The sequence below is a fragment of the Nannospalax galili genome, unplaced genomic scaffold, assembly GCF_000622305.1.
Source record: "Nannospalax galili isolate Female #2095 unplaced genomic scaffold, S.galili_v1.0 scaffold77, whole genome shotgun sequence".
NCBI classification, from domain to species: Eukaryota; Metazoa; Chordata; class Mammalia; order Rodentia; family Spalacidae; genus Nannospalax; species Nannospalax galili.
In genome coordinates, this window is record NW_008341457.1 from 373,611 (window position 1) to 392,138 (window position 18,528).

Sequence of the window (18,528 nt, forward strand, 5' to 3'; positions counted from 1 at the left end):
TGTCAGTTCCCTCTCAAAGGCTTTTAGACAGGGGGAGAAAACAAATTTATCCATCATTTTAGAACAATAGCTGGTTGCCTCCCTTAGCTATAGGTGGGCACTACAGTATTAGAGACCAAGATCTGAAGTCTTACATCTGAACAGCACTTTCTGGTTAGGAACAAAATTAACAATGAGAAATAATTGTCTAAATAACTTTTTATATAGACTTAAGCCTAATGTCTGGGAAGTGTAATCCCTTGAGCTCTTAAAGAAGTATACTAACGACTTTACTCTTTGGTTATACTTTCCTTTTGGGTGTTTAAGACCATACAGTTGGCCCCAATAAACCAATTTATTTTTACTCTTAAGGTAACGGTTTGAGGATCTGTTCCTCGGGTGTCACATGGGCTTGAGAGGAGCCCCTATCTCCTTTCTTTTACCAGTTCCATCTATGTGAAGATAAGTCAAAGGTCCTGCTTGGCCATGGCCAGCTTTGTTCAAGTCCATCGACACTTGTTCAAGTCCATCTGGTGGGTTCTCCATGACCTCCTTGATCAAGAGGACAGGTGACTCAGCACAGTTACAGGACATTTTGAGAGATGCTCCATAGTCCCCTGGAACTTAGTTGACTTTAGAGGTCAAGGAGCAAAAACTGTCCTTTATGTCCCTCTGAACAAATTAGTATAGAGCAAAAACTTTCCTCTAAGTCCCTCTGACCACATTAGTATAGGCCTCAAACTATGGCTGTTAAACATCCAATAAGGTTAGTTCCACCATTCTGGTGCTTTTAATTATCACATGCTATGTAGATAAGGCTTGGGTAAAGAACCAAATATTCTCAGATAAACTTTGACTAGATATGTATATTTTGTTCCTTAAACTAGTTGACTAAACTATGACCACAGAAAATTTAAGATTATGTATATATTATTTTTGTCTCATCCTTTATATATCGTAACAAATCTACACAGACCTTCATCACATGCTTAGGCTTTCTAACTTTTTTCTATTTTAGAAAATATCTGCTTTCCCATATCCTTTTAGCACCTTTTACATTCTCATTTTTAAAATAATTGAGACATAATAACATTAACAAATAAATTTTCCTACTGTTGTGAGACTTCTTTCCCTGGGGATGGTAAGCAGTGCTTATTCTCTTTCAAGATTCTAGTGCCAAGCCAATGTTTGTTTTACTGGGAAACAAATGAATTTATTGAGCTTACTTACCAGATAACTGAGGGGTTGCTGAGGTGTATGTATGACCTGAGGGTGTGCACACTGGAAAGCCTTTACCCAGCACGGGTCATGTCTCCTCTTCCTAGCCTTCCCCAGATTGTATACTTTAGCCCTTCCCAAATCCAGAAGGCTATGTGTGATTAGGGTCAAATTACATACAGTTGGCTGGGAAGAGTGGCTGGATAATGTGGCGAGGGTCCATTGACCCTGCTTGGCCCTCCTTTAATGAATGAACACAACCATCAACAAGCCCAATTGTGAGGATGTTTAGCGATCAGGCTCAGCTGAAGTCGTGATGATGGTGGTTATTTCATTCATAAGGGACTGCTGTATAGCATCATCTTATTAAAAGGACCTGGAATTTAAAAGGATTTGGTGCTAGGAACCACATATGAGCAAGAACATACGTTGTTCATTTTTCTGAGTCTGTATTACTTCACTTAGTATAATAGTTTCTAGATTCATCCATTTACCTGCAAATTTCATTATTTCATCTTTACTGCTGAATAGAATGCCATTGTGTAAATATACCACATTTTTGTTAACCACTCGTCAGTTGAGGGGCACTTAGGTTGCTTCCATCTCTTAGCTATTGTGAAAAGAGCAGCAACAAACATAGTTGTACAAGTGTCTCTACAATAGGATGAGTCCTTTGAGTATATGCCAAGGAGCAATATAACTGGGTCATATGGTAGGTTCATTTTCAGTTTTTTAAGTGTTCTCCACACCCACCTTGTTTTTTGAAGCACAGTCTCTCACTGAACCTAGAGTTCTCCATTCCTTCTAGGCTGGCTGGCCAGCGAGCCCTAGGGATCCTCCTGTCTCTGCCTCCCCAGACTGGGATTATAAGCAGGTGTCACCACACCTGGCTTTTGTATGTGGGCTCTGATACTCAGGCCTGCATAGCAAGCACTTCACTGACTGAGCGTCTCCACAGCCCACTATTCACTTTGTCAGTCTGTTTCTGATGGTGATGTGGGAGGGTGAGAATGCATATATTGGTCTGAAGTCCTTGCTGTTGGGCAGTGCCTTTGTGTCTGTGTCGCTGTATTCCTGTGGACTCCCACAGTCATCTCTTTTCTTGTTGCTGGGATAAAATACAAACAAAAGCTTTTTTACTGCTTTTGCTTTGTCTGTTTGTTTGTTTGTTTGTTTGGTTGGTTGGTTGTTTGTTTGAGACAGGGTCTCCCTGTAGCCCCAGCCGGCCTGGAACTCACTTTGTAGACCAGGCTGATCTGGATCTCACAGAGATCCGCCTACCTCTGCCTCTGGAGTGCCAGAATTAAAGATGTGCCACCATGACTGTCTCTGATAAAAGCATTTTATGGAAGGAAGCATTTGTGTGGGCTCAAGTTTCGAGGATACAGTCTATCATGTTGGAGGGGGGCTCAAGATTCAAGGATAGAGTCTATCATTTGGAGGGGGCTCAAGGTTCGAGGGTACAGTCTATCATGTTGATGGGGGGCTCAAGGTTCGAGGATACAGTCTATCATGTTGATGGGGGGCTCAAGGTTCGAGGATACAGTCTATCATGTTGATGGGGGGCTCAAGGTTTGAGGATACAGTCTATCATGTTGGGGAAGTCACAGCAGCAGGAGCATGAGGTGGCTGTCACATCACATCCACATTCAGTTAGCAGAGAAATGCATGCTGGTGCTCAGCTCGCTTTCTCCTTCTTATTCAGTCCGGGACCCTGGCCCAGGGGATGGTGTCACTCACATTCATGGTGGGTTTTCCACCTCCATTAACCCAATCTAGAAACTCCCTCATGACAATCCCAGAGGTCTGTGTCCCAGGCAAGTCTAGATCTCATCAGGTTGACATTAACCATCACACCTATGTTTACCTGGCCCATACAGGCAAGTATTTTTGGCCTGTCTAGGTCTGTGCCCACTTGTGCATCCAGCTTCCACATGTGTGGGATGCAGGGAGGGAATATTTATATCTGTGGGTCTCTATTTGCTGCATGTACCTGTTCGAGTATATTACTTTGGGGCTGTGTTTCATTCTTTGTTAATGACTATATCTGTGCCTGTTAGATGTATAGGTATTTTATGAGGGCCTTTGTATACTGTCTGCGTGTATGTTGTGGGTTAAACTGCATCCCTTTCCCACCCCAAAAAAATCACATACTGAAATCCTATTGCTCACAACCTCTAAATGTAAATTTAGTTGAATTCCTCCCAGAGTGGCCCCACCATCTAAAGTTTCCATCACCTTCACAAACAGCACCACCAGCTGGACACCAAGCAGCAACACCTACTCTGAGCTAATACAAGCACAAGGGAGCTGTCTGTAAGATGCTGAATTATAAGGCCATTTGTTACTGAAGCAAAACTTAGCCTGAGCTAACTAATACAAGCTTCTACTAGCCTGAGGCTTAAACATAAAGTGAGCACTCCGTGCATGGCTGGAGTCACTCTAAGGAAGAGTCTACAACCTTGACCCCACTATCACATGACCCAGCCCCTCCTTCCAATGGGAGAGTCATGGGAAAGGGCAGCACACCCTCACCATTGTCCTTGTGTAGGTTAACCTTGTGCCAACTTGACTGGAATCAACCAAGAGATGTGCCTCCAGGTAAGTCTGTGAGGCTATTTCCAGGAGGATGGACTAAGGGGGGACGACCCTCTCCCACGGTGGGTGGTAGCTTCCAGAGGGGAGAAAGCTGTTGCTTGTTCTCACCCTCGTCATGGACCCTTTAGACACGGCAAGCACTCTACAAAGACTCCTGCACTTATCCTGCCCTCAGCTGGGAATGCAGGAGTCCTGTAGTCTCCGTTTACCTGTAGTCAGAGAACAAAACTAATGCCCCTGCCAGCCACTAAAGGGAGGTTGAAAGAGGAGAGCCCCTGTGTGTGTGTGTGTGTGTGTGTGTGTGTGTGTGTGTGTGTGTGTGTGTAAAGTACACGTGTGTATACACCGTGTGTATGCAGTTCCTCACACCTCTCAAATCCAGCGCTGGGCTGGCAGCCAGTAAGCCCCAGTGATCCCCTTGTCTCTGCCCCCACCCCCACCCCCACCCTCACCCAACACTGGATAGGGACACAAAGCCAAGCCCTCTCTGTGGGCCTTGAACGCAGGTCCTTGTGCTTACACAGCAAGCACTCTTACCCGGAGTCACCCCCTGGCCCAGGCCCTAGAAACATTTTAATGCTGTGCTTTGAAAAGGGCATATTCCTGTTTCTATGTTTCAGAGACGTAGGTCATACCCCCAACTTACATCTCATTTTCCAGGGGTTGAGATGACCTTCAAGTCTCCATGAACACTTGGCCACTATCCTTTACTGCCCACAAAGCTGGTTGTTAGATCAAGCAATGGGAAAAGTTCGATGTGGTGGCGCCTTCCTAAGTATTTAGAGATATTTGATTGTTTTTGTCAAAATTAATGCACATTCTGTGGTCTCTTCCTATCCCTAGGCACTCGCAAAAGCCCGTCTTTTATTTTTGCTTGGTAAAGGTTATCCCAGCAGATGGAAAGAAATCCACCCAAAAAGCAACTTCCTGTTGAACAACAAAGGTGTATGCAGACGCTCTGGCTCTCGACCTGACAGCATAAAAAATTTAAGCCCTAAAGTACTGCAGATAAAATCTGACCAGAGACAGGGGCTGCCAAGACCTGGGGAAGAGGGCATGGAGAGCTGTTTAATGGGGACAGAGTTTGGGTTGTCCATAGTGAGAAAGGAAAGTTCTGGAAGATGGGTGGTGGTGATGGACGCATGACATTGAACAGACTGAACACAGCTGAGCCGAATGCCTAGAATGGAGCAGATGGTAGACTGAATATTGTGTGTATTTTACCACAATTTTAAAAATAAAATCTATTCAATAAAAAAGTCTCGCCATAAATAATGTATGTTGAAAGACCAACACTCTGAGGCTACAAGAAGGTGGCGGGGGCTGAGGGGGAGGGGCTAGTGAGGTTGACAGACAGTTGATGGTTGCCAGGGGAAGGGGATCTCGAGGCCCCGCCCCACGTGAGATTGATAGACCATTGATGGTTGCTAGGGAGAGGGGATCGTGAGGTCCCGCCCTGCCTGAGGCTTTATAGAGTTGATGGTTGCTAAGAGGAAAAGGCTCATGAGCCCACGACCCTCCCTGAGGATAAACAGTTAATGGTTGCTAGGGGGAGGGTTCCTGAGGCCTCGCTCCAACTGAAGATTTATGGACAGTGAATGGTTGTCTGCAGCCGCATGCTGGGTGGATGGACACAAAATGATTCCTGAGGTGCTTTTTTTTTCATTTTTATTTATATTATTTTATTTTATGTGTGTTTTGCCTGTTTCAAGCACGCTGCAATGACTGTGAAGGTCATGAGAGGGCATTGGAGCTCCTGAGACTGGAGTAGTAGATGGTTTTTAGGCCCCATGTGGGGCTGAGAACTGAAAGCAGTCCTTTGCAAGAGCAGCCAGTGCTCTTAAACATGAGCCATCTCTCCAGCCCCTACTCCTCCATCCCCACACACCCATCTCATTTTTTGAGACAGAGTCTCTCTCTGAGCTTGGAGCTCACCAATTCCACTAGGCTGGCCGGCCAGTGAATCCCAGGGATGTGTCAAGCATTCGAGCATAAGCAATGACATTTCAACAGGAGGCAAGATGACAGAAGAAAGCCAGAGGTCTCCCCAGGTCTCCAGGACCAGGGTTGTGGACTTTATACTGAACCTTGAGCATACCTTGATCACTTCCCTTACTCAATGTAATGGTGACAAGAAGGGACTCAACTATTAAGTTCTATTATAGAAAAAAATGATCCAGTTACCTTCACGGGCATTGCAGAACACAGGTGCACTTTCACACATGTAGGCAATGTACTCATACACATAAAATAAAAATATTTTTTTTTAAAATAATGGGGCCAGGCATGGTGGCACACGCCTTTAATCCCAGCACTCAAGATGCAGAGACAGGCAGATCTCTGTGAGTTTGAGGCCAGCCTGGTCTACATAATGAGCTCCAGGACAGCTGGGTTACAGGGAGACCCTGTCTCAAAAAGACCAAAAAAAAGAATGCTGGCAGAGGCATGTCATTTCAGCTGCTCAGAAAGCAGGACAACGACAAGACCAAGCCCAGCCTGGGCTACAGAACAAGACCCTGACTCAAAATAAAAAACTAAAGTAAAAAGAGGGGTGGGGTGTGGCTCAGGGTAGAGTGACAGCCTAGAATCCCCCAGTGAGGGGCTGGTGTCGCCCCTGCCTATTATGCTGGATGCTGTATGATCCATCCTCAGCACAAAGGAAAGGAAAGAAATGAGGGAAGGAAAGAGTCTCTAATCCAGACCCTGTGCACAGCTTTCTTTCCTACTAGGTAAGAATTCTGTAAATGGCAGAGGATGATCAACCAGGAGGCAAAGCATTTGGGGATTCTGGTCTATGCACCATGCACGGTCCCCATTTCTCCCCTCCCAGATCTCCCTAAGCACACCAGTGCTTACTGTCAACATTTTATTAGAAGCAGTTGCATCAAGTCCTGCCTCTCTTGGGGGGCCCCAAGAGGCAATCAGTGTGTTATAAATTAACCCTTGCAAGGCATTGTCCCAGGAACCCTGCCAGCTGGCCAGTGGCCATCCACAGTCCATCCAGACACTCTGCTCGCCAAGACCTCTCCTGGCCACTGGGCCCTGCTGTCTGATATCCTGGGCTCAGAGCCTGCATCTGCCCATATGTCTACCCTGCAGGGCACCAGACTCAGCAGTATTCAGAATAGTCTTCTTCCACATAGTTGGCAGGGAACCAGCCGATCTAGAGAGGGAAAAGGAATCTATCAGAAAGTCTCTGCCCATCCCCATAGCACTCCTCACACAGCAGGCTGGCTCCCTCCTGCCTCAGGGCCTTTGCACCTGCCTGACCTCCTGCCCCACATACACAAGGATGCCCCACCCCATCACCTCAAAATCTACTCACATGTCACCTTGTCAGTAAAGCCTTCCAAAGTACCCTATTTAAAAGAGTAAGCCCTCTCTCAATACACATTATTCCCTTTCTCCTGCTTTCTCTCCATAGAATTTGTCATCATCTGAATGATTATACATGTTGCTTATTTACAGAATTGCTGAACCATCTTCCGTTTGTACAACACAATGTCTACAAGGGCAGGGAGTTCTGTGTCTTCCTCAACAGACTCCCAAGAGCCTAGAATAGGTCGTGGCACACAGTAAATATTTTGTTAGTATTTCTTGGATGGATGGGTGGATGGATGGATGGATGGATGGATGGATGGATGGATGGATGGGTGGATGGATGGATGGATGAATGAATGGATGGATGGATAGATGAGTAGATAGATACATGGATGAATTGATAAGTGGGTAGACTGATGGATAAGGAGTAGATGGATGGGTAGGTAGACTGATAGGATCTGTGGGCTGGATGGATGGATGGATGGATGGATGGATGGATGGATGGATGGGTGGATGGATGGGTGGATGGATGGGTGGATGGATGGGCTCTGGGGGATCAAACTCAAGCCCTCATGTTTACGAAGCAAGCGCTTTACTAACAGCTACCTCACCAGTCCGCTGATAGTCATTTTACTTCTCTGACTTTTTTATTCTTCATCCATCAGACTAGCTTTTCAGAAAGCACCCTGGCCTGCTTGAAGGCTGAGTGTGGAGCTCCCTGCGGTCCTCTGCCTCATTTCTACCTTTACCATGCCCTGGTTTAACTGTCTGGTCAGAGGTCTATACATCCTTACTAAACTATGTGTTTCACAAAGATAGTGATTGTGCCATGCTCATTTGCACCCAGAAATTCCTGATACATAGTAGGTCCTCAATAAGTAAGTGTAGTTGGATAAATGTACCAGGGCATTCTGGTTAGGAATGACCCACATGACAGCCATGCTCCACCCACTCCATTCTGCCATCCCAGCATGGCCAGGTCACACCACACACCCTGCCCTGCCCAGCTGCCTCACCCGGCCATAGATCTCCCCTCGCCACCAGCCTTGCTGCCCCTTTTTGTTGAGAATCTTGATGATGTCACCCTCCTTCAGAGAAAGTTCTGATCGGTCCCGGGCACAGAAGTCATAGCGGGCTTTGGCAGTACCGAAATACTTGGTGCTTCCAGCTGTGAATAGAAAATGAGAATGATAAGCATCTGAGGGAAATACCCATTCACCATCTGGTGGAGATGAGGGACATGTTCTCAGGAGGGTAACATGCAGTTCAAGGTCCCCTGTGACCCTTAGTGTTCATTGCCAATTTGACCCAACCTCGAATAGCCTGGGAAGAATCTCGATGAGGGATTGTCCAAATCAAGTTGGCCAATGAGCATGTCTATGACAGATTAAATTAATTAAGTTCATTGTTGTGGGAAAAACCGGCCCACTGTGGGTGGCACTGACCCCTAGGTAGGGAGGCCTGAGCCCTGTAAGAGTGGAGAAATGGAGCTGAGCCCAAGAGAGCGAGAACGCATGCATTTCTCTCTTCTCTCTCTTCTCTCTCCTCTCTCTCTCTCTCTCTCTCTCTCTCTCTCTCTCTCTCTCTCTCGATATGCTGTGACCAGCTGTCTCAAGCTCCTGGTTCCCACACAGTGACCAGCTGTGCCGTGAAATTGTGAGCTGAAGTGAGCTGAAATAAACCCTCTCTCCCCTAAGTTTCTCTTTGTCAGAATATTTGATCACAGCAACAGAGATGAACCTAGAACATCCCCCAAGTGTCCTATGGGAAGTATCAGGTGACCTCTACTCTGCTGAAGGCATACAATTTTACCCCCAACACCATCTTCCCAGCCTGGCCAGTGCCTACATTTAGGAAATATGATATTTTTAATATTCACTTCTACTATTTTTAGTTTTAGTGTGTTTGCATGTGCACATGAGTGCAAGGTGCCCATGAGGGTTAGAGGCATCAGATCTCCTGGAGCTGGAGTTACAGGCAGTTGTGAGCCACCTGACATGGGTGCTGGTAACCAAACTCAGATCCTCTGCAAGAGCAGTACTCATTCTTAACTGCTGAGCCATCTCTCCAGTCTGGAAATGTGATTTTTTTTTAGTAAATTCTCACTATGTAGCTCAGGTTGACATACACCTCATATGTAGCCCACATTGGGCTCAAACACATGATCCTCCTGATTCAGCCTTCTGAGCACTAGAGTTGAATGTGCCACCACACCTGGCAAGATCATTTTTCAATCACTTTAATCGGTTTTTTTTTAATTTTTTAGTTATTTTTACTTTATATGTATGAGTGTTTTGCCTACATGTATGTAAGTGCATCCCATGTCATGCAAAGCCAGCAGAGACCAGAAAAGGGTGTTAGATTCCCTAGAACTGGAGTTACAGTTGTTAGCTGCCATGTAGGTGCTGGGATTTGAACTCATGTCCTCTGCAAGAGCAGACAGTGTTCTTAACCACTGAGCCAGCTCTCCCATAGTTTTCTATGGACAAACTTCTCCATGTATCTGTGAATCCTTAACCTGTATATTTACCTAACCCCAGATTCAGAGAGAGAGAGAGAGAGAGAGAGAGAGAGAGAGAGAGAGAGAGGTGACTACATATAAAAAGTCTTGGACCACGGAGATGGCTCAGCAAGTAGAAGTATTTTCTATGCAAGTCTGACAGCTTGAGTCTAATCCCTGGAACCCATGAGGAAAAAAAAAAGCCAGACGTGGTAGCGTACATCTGTAATCCAGATGGGAGGCAGAAACAGGAGAATCACCCAGAATCTTGCAGGTGAGTCAGGAGTACACAGCGCAGCACCAGAAACAACAGAGACCCTGGCTCAGCAAAGCAGGAGAGAGCTGAGTCCTGAAACTTGCCCTCTGACCTGTACATGCACGTCTTGGTGGGCACATGACCTCACACACATGGTAGATAGACAGACAGACAGCTAGATAGAAGATACATACAGATGAGAGATAGATGATTGAGAGATGATTGATAGATTATAGATGAATTATCAATACATAGATGTTAAATAGGTGATAGATAATAAGTATATAGATAGGCAGATGAAAGATTATTGATAGATAGATGACAGATGATTGATAGATTATACATAGGTGATAGATGTTATATAGATGATAAATTAATAGATACATAGTTAACATAAATAGATGTTAGATACATAGGTAGACAGATGATAGACAACAGATAGATGACTGATACATGATATATATATGTACATGGATGATAGGTAGATGATGATAGATGATAGATAGATAGATAGATAGATAGATAGATCATAGATAGATCATAGATAGAACATGATAGATAGATGATAGATAGATAGATAGATAGATCATAGATAGATTAGATGATAGATATAGATAGATGATAGACAGACAGATAGATGATTGATAAATGGATGAATGATAGATGGATAGATTGATTGATAGATAAATAGATGATAGATAGATGATAGATAGATAGATGATGATAATAGATGATAGATAGATAGAGAGATAGATAGATAGATAGATAGATAGATGATAGATATAGATAGATGATAGATGATAGATAGATAGATAGATAGAGATGTTAGGTAGATGTTAGATAGATTGATCATTGGCAAGAACATTTTTCAATCATTGTTTTTTATGTACAAAGTTCTCTATGTATTTGTGATGATAGAAAGATACATACTTAGAAGAGATGCATAGATGATTGTTAGATGATAGATACATACATGCACACATACATAGATGACAGATGACAGAGAGGTACATGCATGTACACATACATGGATGATAGACACATACATGTACACATAGATGTACACATATGTGGTATCAGACAGATGACATATCAGAGAGGAAGAAAAAGGAACAAAGGAAAGGAGAAGCCGTGGAGTCCCTAACTTGCCCTCCAAGGAGAGAAGACGCGGAGGCTTAGCCCTGCTCCCTAGTTGGCTCCTACCCGGCGGCTTGCTGATGGTTCTCCTCTCAGGTTCTTTGTAGGAGAACTGCAAGGTGGTATCCAGCGATTTGAAGCAGTCTTTGAGGGAATTGTGCTGATAAAACTCCACCAGTTCCTGGAAAAGCAGTGCATGCCTGTTGTGATCACAGTGGGCCAGACCCAGGGGAGCAGAGCTGGGCACCCTCGTTATGAACCCCCTCTTTCTAGTTTATCATGTCACCATGGGAGATGGCTCCTTGACGGAACCTGTTAAGAGAACGCCTTCCTTTACTGGAATAGGGAAGAGACCCGGGGCTGGTTAATACTCAGTCAACCTGACAGTATCTAGAATCACCTAAGGCACACACCTCTGAGAGGGGTTATCGAGATTGACCTGACCCAGGTGGGAAATCCACCCCGAATGTGGGCGGCACCATCCCTGGGCTGGAGTCCTGGACTCATTGAAAAAGAGACAGTGACAGCGAGCTGAGCCCCAGTGTCTCTCTGCCTCCTGACTGTGAATGCAGGTAACCAGCACCCCAGGCTCCTGCCAGAGGCCCTCCATCCATGACCCAGAGTAAACCCTTCCTCCCTTACGCAGTGTCAGGTATTGTGTCACAGCAATGAGAAAAGTCACTACTAGACCCCAGGCTGAGACCAGTTCATCAAAGAGACAATCCATTTACTTCATGTTGAATTTGCCCAGTAACAAGCTCACCAAGCACAAGGCCATCCTGTCAGGATCAAGGACCACAACTTTCTAGTTTATCATGTCATCACTACCAAACATTGCCAAATCCTCCCAAGCGCCCTTGAGGACTGGTTGTCTGTAATTCTCCCGTTTTACACTATTTACTTATTTGCGTGTGTACACATGTACCATGTCACCCTTGTGGAAGTCAGAAAATGGCAACAAGGAATTGGTTCTCTCCAGGGTCCCATGGTAGAGACAAGATGACCATAAATTCAGTTTCATGAGTGACAGCTGATATTAATATTTTAGATCTTGCCTCAAATTTTATTTCAAGTCTCCAATTTGTTGGGCCTGTGTATGTTTCTCACACACACATTTAAGCTGGTGAGGATTATGACTAGATCATCAGGGAAGTTGAAAGGACAGTCCGCAGGGGGAAAATGTCCTCTCAAAAATAAAGCTCCACTCAGAAAACCGCCAATATTGTAAAAGACTGGGGGCTGGTGAGATGGCTCAGTGGGTAAAGGTCCTTGCTGCCAAGTCTGATGACCTGAGTTCAATCCCCTGAGCCCATGTAAAGGTGGAAAGAGAGAACCAACTCTACAAAGTTGTACACACACACACACACACACACACACACACACACACATGCATGCACACACATCAGAGGACATGTACATACACACACAAAAACTAAAAATACAGTAATTTTTATAGATATTTTTAAGTCAGGCATGGTGGGGCACAACCACAATCCCAGCAGATTAGAACAAAATTATAAATTCTGGGGAACCAAGAAGATGGCTCAGTGCATAAATGTGCTTGCTGCCAAGCCTGACGACCTGAGTCTGATTCCTGGGACACATGTGGAGGAAGGCTAGAACTGACTCCTATATGGGTGACTGCCACATGGGTGCCGTGGCACATGTATGCACACATACACAAAATAAATAAGTAAATAAATAAATAATGTAATTTTTTTAAGTTATGAATTTTCTTTCGGGGTATCCTCAGCTCTTCAAAGATCCACTGGTTATAGGTAAGACCCACATGCCTTAAATACACCAATTAGTTTTAAATGCCTAAAGGAAAATTACAGATTACAAGACAGCCAGGTATGGTAGCACACACCTTTAATCCCAGCACTCGGGAGGCAGAGGCAGGTGGATCTCTGTGAGTTCAAGGCCAGCCTGGTCTACATAGTGCGTTCCAGGCCAGCTGGGGCTAAGGGAGACTCTGTCTCAAAAAAAATTACAGGACATCAAACAACAGGTAAAACACTCATAAATTCTCTGCAAAATAGGCAGTCATACAGGTCAGGTGGAGCTGTTCGTAAATCTGAGAAAATATGGGCTCTGATATTGTGAACTGGAAAGTTTTATCTACCTGCAAAATGGAAAGATACAAAGTGGATAGAAAGGACTCTTAAGACTGGGCTCATCTACAACATGTTTGGGAGGGGCATACATGTTCATGTGTGTGCACTTGTGCAGGCGTATGGAAGTCAGAAGTTGACTTCTGATGTCCCTCTATCACTAAGGACCTAATATTTTGAGGCAGAGTTTCTCGTTGAACCTGGAGCTCACCAGTTTTCTAGACTGGCTATGCAGCAAGTTCCAGGGACCCACTGGTCTAGGGTTACAGGTGTGTACCACCACACCCAGCTTTCATATGGGTTCTGAGGATCTGAACTCCCCAGCCCAACATGTTTGACATCAATAAATATTCTATAAATACCCAACACTATTATATATCATAATTATCATTACCCACATTGTTGGTCATTAAGATAATGAGTTCAGGGCTGGAGAGATGGCTCAGTGGTTAAGAATACTGGCTGCTCTTGCAGAGGACCTGGGTTCAGTTCCCAGAACCCACATGGCAGATAACAGCCATCTGTAACTCCAGTTCCAGGGGATTTGACACCTTCTTCTGACCTCCACAGGCATTTGCACAAATGTAGTGCATATATAGGCAATATGCTCATATACATAATTAATAAATAAATAAATAAGTAATAAATAAATAAATAAATAAAGTTTTTGACCACAGTGAGTCCCAGGTTAGTTGCTCCCTAGGAAGGGTCACTTTGAATATGGAGGAGGATGCTACAATATGGGTGCAGTAGCTGTCTGGGTTCTGAGAGGCTGTGCTGGGGAGGGGGACAGTGGCCCTTACCGGAAGCCCCCGGAAAGCCTTCTTGTCTGTGATCCGATACAGCCCTTCTGACGTCATAATTTTAATATGCTTGACCTCGACGTTATACCTGGAGCCAGGAGAAAAAGGACGGATGAGCCTGCATCTGGGGATCACACCTTCCCTCTTACAAGCTCAGCCCAGGCTGGAAACCCCAGCGAGGGAAGAAGCAAACTAGTCTCCTTCCAGGAGGGTGACCCCTGCAGTCCTGAGAAAGTGTTCCAAGGAGCCCCTCCCTGGGGCCTCGGCTGCACTGAGTTATCAGTTGTTCTCATACAGAAGAAATCATTTCGAACTGTGATATTTAATCTTGATTGTCAACTAGATGGAACTTAAGATCACCATGGAAACGAACCTCTGGGCGTGTCTGAGAGGGAGTTTCTAGACTGGGTTAACTGAGGTGGGAAGACCAACCCTGAATGTGGGTGGCACCAGCCCTGGGCTGGGGTCCTTGGCTGAATGAGCAAGGAGGAAGCCAGCTGACCACCAGCATGCATCTCTCTCTGCTTCTTGACTGTACAGGCAATGAGCACAGCTGCCACACACTCTGACCACCATAACTTCCCACCATGATAGGCTTGATTTATGAGCCAAGATAAACCCTTCCCCTTTTAAAATTTTATTATTTTTATGTGTATGCATGTATTGCCTGCATGTGTATAAGTGCACACGTGCAATGCCCGAGGAGTCAGAAGATGGGGTCAGATCCCCTGGAACTGGAGTTACAGACAGTTGTTAGCTGCCATGTGGGTGCTGGGAATTGAACACAGGGCCTCTGTGAGAGCAGCCAGTGCTCTTAGCTGCTGAGGCATCTCTGTAGCCCCCAAACCCTTCCTCTTGAGTTGCTGTGTCAGGCATTTTGTCACAGCAATGAGACAAGTAACAAATACACTACCTCATAGGTTTGTTGAGAAATCAGTATGACTTTGTAAAGAAAGGAATGTTCTTGAGGCTGGAGTGGTTAAGCTGCTCTTGTATAGGACCGGATTCAGTTCCCAGCACCCACATGGCAGCTCACAACTATCTGGAACTCCAGTTCCAGGGCATCCAATGCCCTCTTTGGCCTCCATGGACATTGCATGACACAGGTGCACTTACACACATGCAGGCAAACACTCATACACATAAATTATTCTTAATTAAAAATAAAAAGGAAAGGAACGTTTTTTAATAGATAAGACACACCCCTGCCAATATGGCAGATAACAGACTAGATAGGACAGTAGAGGAAACAAAATCCATTTCTGCCCACAGAGGAACCTACATAACCAAGAAAGCTTCCCCTTACAAAACTCCTAGATGTGCAAAGAAAGAAAAATTGCTGAGGGGCCAGCGAGATGGCTCGGTAGATAAAGGGGCTTTCTGCCAAGTCTGATGGCATGAGTCTGATCCCCAAGCCCCACATGGTAGGAGAGAATTGACTCCTGAAGATTGTGTTCTGACCTCCACAAGCACACTGGTACAAATGCAGACATCCACAAAAAATAAAATAAAAGTTCTCTTTCTAATTGCTGAGCTTGCATAAAAATATGGGAAAATCCCAGAGGCCAAAAGCAAAGATGAAACTATGGACAGAGCGGTGAGTGTGGGCTAACACTTTCCTGCGGTTCTGCTGAGCTCAGTAACCAGGGCGGCTGTGTCTTGGGGTATTTGTTCATGCAAAATGCATTACTGGCTGTCCAGCCGTTTTCACTCTTTGCATCCGTGAGCATGGGAGGCCTTTTCATATTTTAACATCTTCAGTTTTCTTTCTTCGGTGTTTTAAAGATTTCCTTATAGGGACTTTTCATCTGTCCTTGGATTTATTCCTAGGTGTTTTCTTTTATGTGGCTTCTCCTCAGTCACTCTCCGCCTTAGTTTTATTTTAAGTGTTTGAGACAGGGTCTCCCCACATCTCTGGCTAGCCTGGAACTCACTATATAGCCCAGGTTGGCCTCTAGTTCACAGACATCTACCTGCCTCTGCCTCCTGAGTGCTGGGATCAAAGGCATTGCATCACCACACCTGGCCCTCCACCATATTTTTTGAGCCAGGGTCTCTCCCTGAGAACCTCCCCATGTTGGCTGCACTGGCTAGCCAGGGAGCTCTAGAGATCCACCCATCTCCCCAGCCCTGGGATTAAAACCATGCCACCAAGCCTGACTTTTTTTTTTTTTTGGTCTTTTTGAGACAGGGTCTCCCTGTAGCCCCAGCTGTCCTGGAACTCACTACATAGACCAGGTTGGCCTTGAACTCACAGAGATCCACCTGCCTCTGTCTCCTGAGTGCTGGGATTAAAGGTGTGAGCCACCATGCCTGGCTAGTCTGACTTTTTTATATATGTTCTGGGGAATCTAACTGTAGTTCTCATGCTCACATGACAAGTACTTTTCTAACTGTTCCGTCTCCCCTCCCTATTTCTGGACATTTTTTTGAATTCATTGTAGAAATTAAAATCAAAACTACACTGAGGTTCCACCTGACCCCAGTCACATAACTATCATCAAGAAAACAAATGACTAAGCTGGAGAGATGCTCAGTGATTAGAGCACTGGCTGCTCTTAAAGAGGACCCAGCTTCAGTTCTCAGCACCCACATGGCAGCTAATAACCACAACTCCAGTTCCAAGAATCTGACGCTTTCTTCTGGCCTCTGTAGGCATTGCATGACATGGGTGCACTTACATACATGCAGTCAACGCACTCATACACATAAAATATAAATAAATAAATAAATAAATTTTTTTGTCAAAGGAAAAGGAAAGAAAGCAAACAACCAGTGTTGGTGAGGACAGCGGGAGAGCTGTGTCCACTCTCATGGAATGTTCCAGTGTAGTCACCAGTCACCAAGCCCACATGGGGTGGATTCTAGGCACTGAACCTGCCCGTACGCCACGAACTAAACTCTGAGACCTACATGTTCAGTATAAAAGGTAAGCCAGAGAAACTCCATCCATCAGCACAAATGGGGTGGTAAGGAGTTTATCTATCAGGGCTGGGGAGAGGGCTCAGTCACTAGAGTGTTTGTTGTACAAACATGCATTTGATTCCCAGCACCCACATAAAAAGATGGGCCTGGTGGTACACACCTGAAATCCCAGTCCTAGGGAGGCAGAACCAGTGGGTCCCTGGGGCTTGCTGGCCAGCTCCTCCAGCCTAATCAGTGGGTCTCTGGTGCAAAACAATGTTTCAAATGATACTGTGGGGGCTGCCAAGATGGTTCAGTGGATAAAGGTGATTGTTACCAAGCCTGAGTTCAACCCCCAGGACCCTCCATGGTGGAAGGAGAGAATCAACTCCTGAAAGTTGTTCTCTGACTTTCACATATATGCTGTGGCATGCACACACAAATACGTAAATACATATATATTAATTAATTAATTAATTAAAGTACTTTCATTCTTTATTTTTATTTAGATGTATGAGTGTTTTGTCTGCATGTGTGTAAGTGCACCTATGTCCTGCGAGGACTGCAAAGCCCAGAAGAGGGCATCGGATCCTCTGGAACTGGAGTTACAGATGGCTGTTAGCCGCCCTGTGGGTGCTGGGAACTGAACCCAAGTCCTCTGCAAGAGCAGCCAGTGCTCTTAAACCACTGAGCATCTCTCCAGACCTAATCTCGTTGTTTAAATAAGGTGGAGAGCAATAGAGGGGGTCACCTGACATCAGCCTCTCCATGTGGATTCATGAGTAATCATGCCACATGCCCCTACATGTATGTCTGTACAGAAGGAAGGGAGGAAGTCACAATGCAATAGGAGGGATGAGCAGCCGTTATGGAGACTAGAGTAGATTCCTTAAAAGACTAAAAATGGCCAGGTGTGGTGGCACATGACTTTAATCCCAGCACTCTGGAGGTAGAGGCAGGTGGATCTTTGGTAGCTTGGTCTACATAGTGAGTTCCAGGCAAGCTGGGGTTACAGGGAGACTCTGGTTCAAAAAGTCAAAAAGAAAAAGAAAAAAAAGACTAAAAATAGATCTACCCTGTAATTCAGCTGTTCCACTACTCAGAATCTAAACCAAAGAAACAGTCAGTACGTCAAAGTGATAGCAATAAGCCTGCATGTACAGCAGAACTATTAACAACAACCAAGATGTAGAATCAACAAGTGTCCGTAGAAAAAACTCAGTCATGAAAAGATGACATCCTGTCATTTACAGCATGGAGGAAGTGGAGGATAGTATATTAACTGAAATCAGTCAGACACAGGAACACAAACTTCACAACTTCTTACTCAAATCTAAAAGTGCTGATCTCAGAGAAGAGCAGAGAATTACCAGAAGGTTACCAGAAGCTAAATGGACACTGGCAGGGGAGAGGGTGGACAATAGAGTCTGAAATCCCATTAGGTAGGAGAGATGCATTCTAATGCTCCACAGCATGGCAGGGTGACTGTGGTCAACAACGACCTTGTCTATTTTATGCTAGACCAGACTTTGAGCCTCAGAAAGGATGATCTCTTTCTCATGGGTTGTCAGTCAGGATTAAAAGAAATAAGGGAGTTGGGAGAGAGCTTGAGGTCAAGGCTTGTGCTTAGTCCCAGCACTGGGGAAAAAGGGAAGAAGTGGGGAGGGAGGGAGGTGTGAAGAAGGAAGAGGGGGGGAG

At 45.1% G+C, this 18,528-nt stretch overlaps 1 protein-coding gene across 2 annotated transcripts in view; it reads right to left on the reverse strand.

The window, feature by feature from the left end:
- Window positions 1-6,181: 6,181 nt before the first annotated feature.
- Vav1 (vav guanine nucleotide exchange factor 1) overlaps window positions 6,182-18,528 on the reverse strand; it is a 67,466-nt gene continuing 55,119 nt past the window's right edge. For both annotated transcript variants that reach the window (XM_029565287.1, XM_008836894.3), the window contains 4 exons: window positions 13,927-14,014; window positions 11,076-11,190; window positions 8,133-8,284; window positions 6,182-6,958 (listed from right to left, as the gene is read on the reverse strand). In XM_029565287.1, coding sequence (XP_029421147.1) covers window positions 6,905-6,958; window positions 8,133-8,284; window positions 11,076-11,190; window positions 13,927-14,014 — 409 coding nt within the window. In that variant the 3' untranslated portion in view covers window positions 6,182-6,904. The remainder of the gene's footprint in view (window positions 6,959-8,132; window positions 8,285-11,075; window positions 11,191-13,926; window positions 14,015-18,528) is intronic.